Source organism: Eptatretus burgeri, chromosome 2 (assembly GCF_056783735.1).
Source record: "Eptatretus burgeri isolate ZD-2024b chromosome 2, Ebu_testis_v1, whole genome shotgun sequence".
Taxonomy (NCBI): Eukaryota; Metazoa; Chordata; class Myxini; order Myxiniformes; family Myxinidae; genus Eptatretus; species Eptatretus burgeri.
In genome coordinates this window covers 112,734,670-112,748,761 of record NC_140962.1, presented here as the reverse complement: position 1 = coordinate 112,748,761, position 14,092 = coordinate 112,734,670, and the positions used below count along the sequence as shown (strand labels likewise).

At 39.7% G+C, this 14,092-nt stretch overlaps 1 protein-coding gene across 15 annotated transcripts in view; it reads right to left on the bottom strand.

Moving 5' to 3' along the window:
- The window catches only part of LOC147032852 (3',5'-cyclic-AMP phosphodiesterase 4C-like), a 638,164-nt gene that overhangs the window by 257,617 nt on the left and 366,455 nt on the right, over positions 1 to 14,092 (bottom strand). For 2 of the 15 annotated variants that reach the window (XM_085870783.1, XM_085870774.1), the window contains exon 1: positions 8,876 to 9,645. The exons of 11 other annotated variants lie outside the window; for them this stretch is intronic. In XM_085870783.1, the coding sequence (XP_085726909.1) occupies positions 8,876 to 9,159 (284 nt within the window). In that variant the 5' untranslated portion in view covers positions 9,160 to 9,645. Of the gene's footprint in view, positions 1 to 8,875; positions 9,648 to 14,092 lie in introns of those variants that run through there. 2 more of the 15 variants (XM_085870772.1, XM_085870776.1) reach the window with 2 other exon arrangements.

The following is a 14,092-nucleotide window of genomic DNA, read 5'->3' as shown; positions in this document are numbered from 1 at the left end:
CCAAGGTTCTTCAAGTTATTGGCATATTTTTGGCAGGACGCTACCCACATTCCAGGGCCTGAGTCTCACGCAGCAGAGACAGTTTTATGGTTGTTCTTTTTTTAAGTTCTCCACTGACTCTCTTATAGTCTTGCTCCACTCACCCCTCTTCCATATGCCCATCCTGAGCTTGGACCAATATACCTCCAGCAAGCTGACCTCAGAAGAGGTGTATGTTATTGGGGTTCATCTATATATATATATATATATATATATATATATATATATATATATATATATATATATATATATATATATATATATATATATATATATATATATATATATATATATTATATGGTGTCCTGTCTCCCGACACTAGTTGGTGGATGTTAAAGATTCCATGGTGTCCTTCGTGAAGAGTAGACGAGCTATTGCCAGCACCATGGCCAAAATCCAAATTCCTGCCATAGCCTTAGTCGAAACGTCAGGCCTGGCCTGCAACTTTGTGAAAGACCTGGGCCAAAACTTTTTAAAAATCAGATCATACAGAAACAAGAAATACCATCATTCAATCCCAACCATAAATCACAAATCAGGAGGACAAAGCGAGAGCTGTCGGAGAAAAGACGATATCAGTGGCTTTCCAACTTACAGAGAACCAAATTAAATTAATTGTATGTTGATTTGAGGAAAAAAGTTCCTTATATCACAAATCTAATTTTAGGAAAGCACATACTATTCATTGAAGTGTCGTTTGCATTTAAAAATCTGGCTGCATTACTATTATGATAAGAAATATACCATGAAATCGCAACATTGCATGGAATAATTACTTGATGTGCATCAACATGATCAGTATTCATCATGTTCATATGGTCCAGTGATAAAACCAAATTAGACTTCGGATGGCATTAGACACAGGCCGTCACGCTTGATGCTCCCGATATCTCTCACCCAACCAGATGTGACGTGATTATACGAAGCCAAACATGCCACGACATCCATTTCCTCCCATGTATAAATACTCTGCTTATAACGAGATAGTTAGTTTACTATTTTGTGGTGAGTAACTTCAGGCCATGAGTTCATGTCCGATGACCCGTATTCCTCCGACTCTTCATGGGTACCATTGCCCCCAACCAAGTGATATATATATATATATATATATATATATATATATATATATATATATATATATATATATATATATATATATATATATATATATATATATATATATATATATATATATATGAATATCTGGTTTTATCAATCAGCTCGAGTATATCAACATACTTAATCAGAACTTTCTGCAACTTATTAGACCGTGCACTGCCTTTAGAAGCAGTTGTGTGTATCGCAAAGTCCTCTACTCCATCTATTGCTTGCCCTCAGCAATGGCAGACTCGAAGTGTTGATTGTAGGTAATGTGACGTCATCTAAATTGGTCTACTGATAAACACGCAAGGCTACTTCAAAACTTTTTCAGTTCTGAAATATATTGTGCACATGACAAAATTTAGATTATGTTTGAAAGCACTTATGGAGTATTTGTAATCACATTGCAAATCAAAAGTCCATTTTGGATAGCGCAAGGACCTTCTGAAGAGTGATACAGCCCTGTGTAATGATGCACAATGTTAGTGTACATATAGAATAGTGCATTCTCTCCTGAATCCCAAATCATCAACATCTCCCGAACAGCACTCGCCATCATTGCATGTTCCCAAAAACCTTCATGAAACATTGGGTGGAGCAGTTGCTGCAAACTCATCACTGATTCACATGTTGTTGTTTTTTATCGCTTTATATACATTTTTCAGGCATTAAAAACATTAAATAATTCTGCACGATGTTGTGTTGTTTCACTTTCAGATTTGTGAAGCACAAAACCAAATCAACAAATTCTGGACCAGGTGCTGCTTTTCAACACGGCCCTTTACAGTTTGATTTTTCTCACTACATGTATGATTGAAAGAGCCTGATGACCAACTGGACAAGGATTGTTGACCAATTGAACAAGGGCTTTGCCAAACATTTTCCATGTTTGCACCACGTCTAATACTATACCGGGATGAAAAAGAAAAGCTTCAACATCATTATTATCTCCGCCACCAAAGGTGGACAGAGATGTTTTCGCCATTTGTCTGTCTGTGAGCAGGATGCGGACAACATGCGGACAACAAAACGAATTTCCATACCGGATCGGTCGAGGCCCGGGTTACCAACGACCGCCACCGGTACCGGTGGTCAGCAGGGTACCAGTGGAAATTGTGCTACTGCTGGGCGAAGGAGGAGAAGGAGACGGGGAAGGCGAGTCCGGAGGCAGTGGGAGAGGGGGAAGGGTAGAAGTGTGGAGGTGAGAGTTGGAACTCTGAATGTTGGGACGATGACTGGCAAAGGGCGAGAGTTGGCTGATATGATGGAGAGAAGAAAGGTGGACATACTGTGTGTACAAGAGAGCAAGTGGATGGGGAGTAAGGCGAGGAGCATTGGAGGTGGTTTCAAACTGTTCTACCATGGTGTGGATGGGAGGAGAAATGGTGTCGGGGTAATCCCGAAGGAAGATGATGTCAAGAGGGTATTGGAGGTGAGGAGAGTGTCTGACGGAGTGATGAGTGTGAAGTTGGAAATTGAAGGGGTGATGATGAATGTCATCAGTGCATATGCACCACATATGGGGTGTGAGATGGAATATAAAGAAGATTTCTGGAGTGAGTTAGATGAAGTGGTGGAGAGTGTATCCAAGGATGAAAGAGTGGTGATTGGAGCAGATTTCAATGGGCATGTTGGGGAAGGGAATAAAGAGGATGAGGAGGTGATGGGTAGGTACGGTCTCAACAAGAGAAATGTGGAAGGGCAAATGGTGGTAGAGTTTGCAAAAAGAATGGAAATGGCAGTGGTAAATACGTATTTCAGGAAGAAGGAAGAACACAGGGTGACATAGAAGAGTGGAGGAAAGTGCACACAGGTGGATTACATCTTAAGTAGGAGATGCAACCTGAAAGAGATTAGTGACTGTAAGGTGGTGGCAGGGGAGAGTGTAGCTCGACAGCATCGATTGGTGGTCTGTAGGATGACTTTAGAGGTGAGGTTGAGGAAGAGAGTGAGGGCTGAACCAAGGACCAGATGGTGGAAGCTGAAGGAGGAAGACTGTTGCGTGAAATTTAGGGAGGAGGTGAGACAGGCGTTGGATGGTGGTAAAGATGGGTGGGATGATTGGGCAACGACAGCAGATGTTGTGAGGGAGATAGCTAGGAAGGTACTTGGTGTGACATCTGGACAGAGGAAGGAAGATAAGGAGACTTGGTGGTGGAATGAGGAAGTACAGGAAAGTATAAGGAAGAAGGGGTTGGCGAAAAAGAAGTGGGATAGTCAGAGAGATGAAGAAAGTTGGCAGGAGTACAAGGAGTGGCGGCGAAAGGCAAAAAGAGAGGTGGCAAAGGCCAAGGAAAAGGCATATGGCGAACTGTATGAGAAGTTGGACACAAAAGAAGGGGAAAAGGATTTATACCGATTGGCAAGACAGAGGGACCGAGCTGGGAAGGATGTGCTGCAGGTTAGGGTGATAAAGGACGCAAATGGGAATGTGCTGACGAGCGAGGAGAGTTTGTTGAGAAGGTGGATGGAGTACTTTGAGGAGCTGATGAATGAAGAAAATGAGAGAGAGAGAAGGTTGGAAGAGGTGGAGATAGTGAATCTGGAAGTGTGGTGGATCAGTAAGGATGAAGTGAGGACTGCTATGAAGAAGATGAAAAGTGGAAAGGCGGTTGGCCCAGATGGTATACCAGTGGAGGCATGGAAGTGCTTAGGAGAGATGGCAGTGGGGTTGTTAACCAGATTGTTTAATAAAGTCTTGGAAAGTGAGAGGATGCCGGAGGAGTGGAGATTTAGTGTACTGGTTCCGATTTTCAAGAATAAGGGTGATGTGCAGAGCTGTGGAAATTACAGAGGGATAAAGTTGTTAAGCCACACCATGAAGTTGTGGGAAAGAGTAGTGGAAGCTAGGTTGAGAGGAGAGGTGATGATTTGTGAGCAGCAATATGGGTTTATGCCAGGAAAGAGCACCACTGATGCAATGTTTGCTTTAAGAATGTTGATGGAGAAGTATAGGGAAGGCCAGAAGGAGTTACATTGTGTGTTTGTGGATTTAGAGAAAGCTTATGATAGGGTGCCAAGAGAGGAGTTGTGGCATTGTATGAGGAAGTCGGGAGTGGTGGAGAAGTATGTGAGGATCGTGCAGGATATGTATGAGGACAGTGTGCCAGCGGTGAGGTGTGCGGTAGGAATGACGGACCGGTTTAAGGTTAAAGTGGGATTGCACCAAGGATCGACTCTGAGCCCTTTCCTGTTTGCAATGGTGATGGACAGGTTGACGGACGAGATCAGACTGGAGTCCCATGGACTATGATGTTCGCGGATGACATCATGATCTGGAGGGAGAGTAGTCAGCAGGCTGAGGAGAGCCTCGAGCGGTGGAGGTACGCACTGGAGAGAAGGGGAATGATAGTCAGTCGGAGTAAGACGGAGTACATGTGCGTAAATGAGAGGGAGGGTGGTGGTATGGTGTGGTTGTAAGGAGTTGAGGTGGGGAAGGTGGATTGGTTTAAATACTTGGGATCAACTGTCCAAAGTAATGGAGAGTGTGGGAGAGAAGTGAAAATGAGAGTGCAGGCAGGATGGAGTGGGTGGAGAAGAGTTGCAGGAGTGATTTGTGACAGAAGGGTAGCTGCAAGAGTGAAGGGGAAAGTATATAAGACGGCAGTGAGACCAGCTATGTTGTATGGTTTGGAGGCGGTGGCACTAATAAAAAGACAAGAAGCGGAGCTGGAGGTGGCAGAGTTAAAGATGCTGCGATTCTCGTTGGGAGTGATGAGGATGGATAGGATAAGAAATGAGTATATTAGAGGGACAGCGCAGGTAGGACGGTTTGGAGACAAAGTGAGAGAGGCGAGATTGAGATGGTTTGGACATGTGCACAGGAGGGAAGCGGAGTATATCGGGAGAAGGATGCTGAAGATGGAGCCGCCAGGCAGGAGGAGAAGAGGAAGGCCAAAGAAGAGGTTCATGGATCCGGTGAGGGCGGACATGCGGGTGGTTGGAGTGTCAATGGAAGATGTGGAGGATAGAGCGAAATGGAGACGGTTGGTCCGCTGTGGCGACCCCTAACGGGAGCAAGCCGAAAGAGGAAGAATAAGAAGTCTGTCTGTGAGCAGGATATCTCAAACAATTTGGGATGAGTTCGGACAAAACTTTGTGTGGACAGGTTAGGTATGTAACAAGGACAAATCGATTCAATTTTGGTGAAGATCCGGATCTGAATCCGGATACTACAATTATTAAAGTGATTCTTCACCATTGAGTGATAGAGGTCAAACGATTTTTACAAAAAGCACTATATCTCAAAGAGTTGTGGACAGATTCGGACGAAACTTGGTGGATGAGTTGGTTCGGTGACAAGAACAAGCCAATTACATTTTAGTTTAGGTCCAAGACCAGATCCAGCCCAAAGGTAGGATACAAAACGAGAACTAATCAGCCTGGCAGATGCATGCGCTCCACAGAGTGCCCTTGTAGTTTATCTTTGCATTGACTGATTTAGAGACAAAATTGGAAATCCACTTTATTACTGTGTCTGGCACATAATACGAAAATAAAAAAATTCCCATTATTGCTACAAAATGGCAATTTTCGTGTTTATTTTATTTTACAATTTATTAGTGTGATGATGACATGTTTACGATAATAGGATTATTACAGTGGTTTAATAATCACCATATCTGACATTGAAATGATGCTATAATAGTTAAGTTAAAAATGTATGTGATTTTTTTTGTAAATGCACATTTATTGTTTTGTCGGCATAATTTTGGATGAGTGAATTATAGGTCTGACTTGTATTTCGTTAAATTCTAGCCATGCCGACCCGTAACTTCGCTGATGGGTTTAATGAAAGGACAGCATGTTGTACTTCACAAACAAAATGCACATCCCTCGATGAATCTCAATGAGGATGTTAAATGAAGTGAAACACACGAGAAAAGGATCTTTTATAACATTTAGTAGTAGTTGCTGCTGTTGTGGTTGTTGTTTGCTTGCTGCTTTCATATGCATATATAGATATATATATATATATATATATATATATATATATATATATATATATATATATATATATATATATATATAGATATTTATATTTGTGTATATATATATATATATATATATATATATATAAATATATATATATATATTTATTTCTTGGAGAAGTATTATTTACTCTATATAATGTTGTGTGTGAAATGCAAGGAAGTTCAAATCTATTTTTTAAAACTAATTGGTATTGTCGATTAATTTCTCTGTTGCTCGCCCATCCGTCATGTGACACTGCTTGCACCATACTTTATGCAGTGAAAACATAAAAGAACCATCCAGTTTTACATCCAGCTGTGGCTTCAGCTACCACACGATTCACTGATGTGGCTAAGACCCCCTCTGGCTGGACTAGTTGAGAGAGCTTGTATCCCACATACAGCTAATTCCACATCAAGTTAAGTGTTAAGAATGAGGACTAATGTTACTCTTTATAGCGCGCTTCCTTGCTCCACTCATTTGATAAATAACAGTTCATTTTGTAAAAATAATCAGCATCGTGGCACGAGTCTTGCACCCCAAGCGACAAATTGATTTTCACCTCGGAAATATAGTTTCCACCTCAAAGAACAGTTTCTTTAAACCCACTCCTCTTCAGATGTGATTGGCCTTCCACATCACGTGGACAGGCTCAACTCCTCGCCTCCCCAATTACTTGACAATATTTTTCTGTGATAACAGCCTAAAGGTGTGAGTAAGTCTATATTGGAAAGATATTCAATTACGAATCTGCCCGGTAATTGCATCATTATCGTGTCATGGCTGTGTGCGTCACAGCAGAAATTCGGAATTTTGTCAGGGTACTCGCGATACTTCACCTACTCTTCTCAGTATTTGGTATTTCATGTCCAGCAGGTAATGATACCACAGTATAGGAGACCCCTACTTCTTGTCTGTCCGAATATCGACCTCGTCTCGTCTAGGAGACCCTTGCCTGTGGAACACCAGTCGAACGGTTTATAGTCGGGTAGGAAATCAAACCCAGACTAGACCGCTCAGAGGCAAGTGTGCTACATCTGCACCGTCCGGCGGACATGCAGCCAGTTGTTCCATTAGTGGCACTGCCCAATACAACACTGTTTGAACAGAAAAACCTTCAGAAAATGCAATAAAAAAACAAATCCGATAACGAAACAAATGTAACCGGAACGTGTTCTAACAATTGTTTTTTTTTTTTTAACCAATTCTACTGATCTCAGGATCGTGGAAGAGTTTGTACATACAATACAACATATGCAGGACAAAGAGTTCAGCGGACATCAATGTCCTGTGAAATGAATTATAAGGACATTAGCATACAATGCACAAATACAAATTGTACAGGTATATGCGATTTGATCTTTGGTTTTAAGAGACGTCATTTCGAATGCGAATGATAAACAAGAGTTTCAGATGCAGTTCAAGATTCCACATCCTTATAGATCTTATAAATGTCTAAAACGAGCCTCGTGGGAACAGGGAGGTTATGTGCACCTTTGTTTGTTTTCCAATGACTCTATTCGGCAGGTAGAGTGATCACGCGAGGAACTGCACCAAAAATTACACAACTCATGAACCGCCCACCACCTTCCTGGCATTCCCAAATCTACATCTTAAAAATGCAATTAAACATTCCACAGGTTCTCATTCAAAACTTGCACTGCTTTGTCATAATAATCACCTCTTTCACAACACAGTCACTACTTACGTCAACAACAACATCGTGTCAACATAATTTCTGCACAAGACTCCTCTTAGACTGAAGTTGAAATGTATGTTTGAAGTTACTTATGTTACAGGAGTGTTCAAAAAGTTCAATAAAACGAAATATTCGAAACATCCCAGCCTTTTTTTTTGTTCGTCCACAAACAAACATTTCTCTCATTTTCCTGTAGTGGTTGCTCAGCAAGAAACGAGCACTTTACATTTCATTCAAAATCCAGCCGTTTCACTCTCTTCACCCATTCACAAATCCCTCTAATGGTCTTTATCCTCATTTGCACACAACTCTTCGCCTCTCTCCAAAAGGATGAATCTAAGATAGTGCAGTGATTTTGTAAAGTTTTCGACATTTTAATTCGCCAGCTTCAGTTTGACAATGATCAGACTGCATGTAAAAAAAGAAAATTAAAAAATCTAAATGTCATGATTTATCAAGTTTTATGGCAATTTCCAGTTCTCTGCTCTTGGAAAGCTGTTGTTTAGATGTCCGGCCCGGGTTTAAATCCTGAAACCAGATATAAACTGTCATCCTGGTGTTTCACAGGCAGGGTGATTCATCAACGTGTGTCCCTCACATTAAGCGGGGCGTTCCGTCTGCCGGCATTAGTTAGTGGACATTAAAGACGCCACGGTGTCCTCCGCAAAGAGTAGTAAGCTATCACCAGCAGCATGGCTAAATTCAACATTCCTGCTCTGACTTCCTGAGTCGGAGTAGAGACTCGACCAGGACTGTGGCCTAGTAACTGCTTCGGCAGCACACACGCTCTGCATCGGGCAAGGTACATAATGATGATGATGATGATGTACCTGAAGTCACAAAACTGCATTGGTGTCCAAAATTTTACAAAAATGAATGATGAAGGTGGGACACAAAGATTGTGGAGGACATTGAGAAAGAGCGAATAAAGATTTGACAGAAGAAAGAAAGCATGGACAAAGGGAATAACAAAAAGAAGATAAAGATATTCAAGCTGAATGATACAGGACATTATGTTGTAAAAGCGAAATAAGGAAATAAATAATTAATTAAATAAAGTACCAGGTTTGTGCCACGGTAAAGCGGCGTCGTTGGTGGATGTTGCGGTTCATGATGAGCTTGCGGAAGAGGCTTGGTGAGCTTCGAGGTGAAGGTCGTGGAGAGTTGCTGGGTGAGGTGCGTGGAGAACCAGCCTGAGGCCCCGGGCCATTTTGCCAGCTGGAGACAACCTTTCCAGTCTCGGTACCCACAGGGGACAGTAAATCATCTCCTGGAAGTTGATCAGCTATTGGGCAAGAGTCTTCACCTACTTCTCGCCTTTCTGCTGTTGAATGATGGTCCGCCATTCCGTCGATCCTCGGCGGTATGCTGTTTTTGGAGATCTGTCTACGATTATTATTTGTGCTCGAGACTCATCAACTTAAAACGGCATTCCCACTTGACTTGTTCAGCAGAAATTCAGGAGGAAACTGAATTTGCCATCTTAGTTCACCTTCAGGAGGATTCTTTGTCCTGTCTCAAATGTCCACCCAAAAAAAACTTCGCATGGGAAAAAATTCAAAGAGCGACAGAAAGCCAAAAGAGATAATCTTCAAACTCCTCTTCTTATTTATTGCCTTTTCAAGAGGTCGATCAAAGTTTCTCCAGGAATATGGCACGAGTCAAAGAACCGTCCCAGACGTGTCAGATTCACTGGCTGGATATCGTAAAAGTCATTTTGAGATCTAGCCTAAAACGATTTCGATGTTCCTTAAGGAAAAGCTTCCCAAACTCTGCTCGGCCTAGCCAGCTCACCTCCAGCCTGTTGTTCAGAGCCAAACTCTGACGAGCGCTGTGGTAAAAGGAAATATAGCTGGAGAGGAGGGCGCCGCGCCAGCCCGGGCAGCAGGAGAAGGGGAGGGGTCTTATGCCGTGCATCGGGCCATTGGTTGTGGGAGACGGGAAGGTGGGTGACAATGAGACGGAGGGAGGGAATATTCCATCTGCAGACATAAGAAGGAAAGAGAAAGACAGACATATGGATGGTAAAGGGAGGCAGGTGTGCATGCAGAAAAACGTGCTGGCAAGCTGCCATTGTTGTGAAATGGTGCTGTTTATGTCCATGCGGACCTGCGCTGATGCTTCGTTCACCGACTGGCTGTGGCTATTATTGGTATGAAAAGGAGAGCTCAGAAATTCAGCAAGTAGGCTCTGCATAGCACACAAAGCCCTCGTCAGTCAAACCGGTCTGTCATCTATTTCGTTCTTCTTCGCCACTCTCCTTTTCTGTATAAATTCCATGGCATTCCTTCGTTTTCCTTGGTACGATTTCTCATTGTTCTCCACGTACACTCCTTTCTGCAATTCAAACACCCCCTGTCCCAAACCCCAGCCCTGCACCCTTACATTTGAATGGCCTCCACCTTGTCATGCCATCCAAAAATGATCTAAATTATATAACAGTTTTATGGATGCAAGATTGAATCCAAAATAATTTATTTATTTCGTATATTGTGTAAGGTCAGTGGGTTAGTTTGGAGTATGTTGGATGAAAGATAAGGAGAATATGACACATGAATTTTACTAATTTCATTACCAATAACAACATTGCGCAGTTCCAGTTATCTCTACACGTTATTGTGGGATATACGACATGCTCCCATACCTGACCTGACGCAGCGACGTGCTGCCTGACCCGTAGGATATACAATCTGTAATAAAAACTCTTCAGGGTATATCATCAAGCCAGTTTCATGTTATGCCTGGATGAGCTTGATTGTGAAAAAGGATAATTAAAAATATTAGGCTTTTTTTTTTAGATTATTGAAAAAAAGGTTACACAATAATTATACAGTAATATTGAAGATATTAAAGACTGCTGAAAAAGGATATTCCAGTAGATTATGTGAGTTGAACTTGGAGAAATCACTTGAAAGAAGAACTGAGCTCCAATACAAATAAGTCAATGATTCTTTACTCAAAGAGTAACTGATAGACGTATGCATGAAAGAATATAATGTGGAAGTATGCACATGTGATTGCTTTTAAAGGCAGTGGAAAGAATATCAGAATAGACTTGATTGAGTAAGGCAGGTAGGTAGCAAGTCCAAGTGAGGCAAGTAAAAGTAAGTGGTGTGTGTAACAAAATGATAATCATCTCGTGCTGAAGAAAGCATTCAGAACTAGAGCGAGAAATGCTTTGAAATACACGTCCCCTACCAGTCCCTATGAATGTTTGCACATTTGGGCAGTGCATAATGGTGCGTTGGGTGCTGAAAAAGTATATATATATATATATATACAGTGCGGAGAACAAGTATTTGATACACTGCCGATTTTGCAGTTTTTCCCAGTTAGAAAGCACGTAGAGGTCTGTAATTTTTATCATAGGTACACTTCAACTGTGAAAGATGGAATCAAAAACAAAAATCCTGAAAATCACATTGTATGATTTTTAAATAATTAATTTGCATTTTATTGCATGAAATAAGTATTTGATCACCGACCAACCAGTAAGAATTCCGACTCTCACAGACCTGTTAGTTTTGTCTTTAAGAAGCCCTCCCATTCTCCACTCATTACCTGTATGAACTGCACCTGTTTGAACTCGTTATCGACATAACAGACAGCTGTCCACATTCAATCAATCAGACTCCAACCTTTCCACAATGGGCAAGACCAGAGAGCTGTCTAAGAACATCAGGGACAAAATTGTAGACTTGCACAAGGCTGGGATGGGCTACAGTACAATATGCAAGCAGCTTGGTGAGAAGGCAACAACTGTTGGCGCAATTATTAGAAAATGGAATAAGTTCAAGATAACAGTCAATCTCCCTCGGTCTGGGGCTCCATGCAAGATCTCACCTCGTGGAGCCTCAATGATCATGAGAAAGGTGAGGGATCAGCCCAGAACTACATGGCAGGACCTGGTCAATGACCTGAAGAGAGCTGGGACCACAGTATCAAAGAAAAGCATAAGTAACATACTACGCCGTCATGGATTAAAATCCTGCAGCGCACGCAAGGTCCCTCTGCTCAAGCCAGCACATATCCAGGCCCGTCTGAAGTTTGCCAATGACCATCTGGATGATCCAGAGAAGGAATGGGTGAAGGTCATGTGGGCTGATGAGACCAAAATAGAGCTTTTTGGTTTAAACTCCACTCGCCGTGTTTGGAGGAAGAAGAAGGATGAGTACAAACCCAAGAACACCATCCCAACCGTGAAGCATGGAGGTGGAAACATCATTCTTTGGGGATGCTTTTCTGCAAAGGGGACAGGACGACTGCACCGTATTGAAGGAAGGATGGATGGGGCCATGTATTGCGAGATCTTGGCCAACAACCTCCTTCCCTCAACAAGAGCATTGAAGATGGGGCGTGGCTGGGTCTTCCAGTATGACAACGACCCGAAACACACAGCCAGGGCAACTAAGGAGTGGCTCCGTCAGAAGCATCCCAAGGTCCTGGAGTGGCCTTGCCAGTCTCCAGACCTGAACCCTATAGATATTATTTGGAGGGAGCTGAAAGTCTGTGTTACCCAGCGACAGCCCCGAAACCTGAAGGATCTGGAGAAGATCTGTATGGAGGAGTGGGCCAAAATCCCTGCTGCAGTCTGTGCAAACCTGGTTAAGAACTATAGGAAACATCTGATCTCTGTAATTGCAAACAAAGGTTTCTGTACAAAATATTAAGTTCTGTTTTTCTGATGTATCAAATACTTATTTCATGCAATAAAATGCAAATTAATTATTTAAAAATCATACAATTTGATTTTCAGGATTTTTGTTTTAGATTCCGTCTTTCACAGTTGAAGTGTACCTATGATAAAAATTACAGACCTCTACGTGCTTTGCAAGTGGGAAAACCTGCAAAATCGGCAGTGTATCAAATACTTGTTCTCCCCACTGTACATATATACATATATATATATATATATATATATATATATATATATATATATATATATATATATATATATATATATACATATATACATATATATATATACATATATATATACATATATATATATATATATACATATATACATATATATATATATATATATATATATATATATATATGTATATATATATGCATATATATATATATATATATACATATATACATATATATACATATATATATATATATATATATATATACATATATATAAACATATATATACATATATATATATACATATATATACATATATATATATACATATATATATATATACATATATATATATATATATATATATATATACATATATATATATATATATATATATATATATATATATATATATACATATATATATACATATATACATCTATATACATATATATATATATATACATACATATATACATACATACATATATATATATACATATATATATATATATATATATATATATATATATATATATATATATATATATATATATATATATATATATATATATATATATACATATCTATATACATATATATATATATACATATATACATATATACATACATATATACATATATATATATACATACATACATATATATACATATATACATATATACACATATATATATATATATATATATATATATATATACATATATACATATATATATATATATATATATATATATATACATATATACATATATATATATATATATATATACATATATACATATATATATATATATATATACATATATACATATATATATATATATATATACATATATACATATATATATATACATATATACATATATATATATACACATATACATATATATATATATACACATATACATATATATATATGTATATGTATATATATATATATATGTGTATGTATATGTATATATATATGTGTATGTATATGTATATATATACAGTCAAAGCTTGTTACTATGCCACCCGTTGGGACCGAGCAAAAGTGGCATAGTAGCGAGAGTGGCATAGTAACGAGATTTTGTAAAAACGGCCTTATTTTCTCAAGTTACCCATCTGTAGTTAATCTTTAGACAAAATTTATTCCAGCAAGTAAAAGGCACGACTGTTGTATAAGCTAAGCGAACGGAGAACATACACACACTAACAGAGTTCACACACTAACATATGGCATGGCGAGAAATTCACGACACACAAAGCTTTCATGAATCGTCGGCTGGCGCATCTTCTTTCGGCGGATCTCGTGCATCTCGTTGTCTAGCCGATCGCACGCTTGCATCACACCGGGCTTCCCGCTTCTCTGCTGCATGAACTTCCGGACGGTGCTA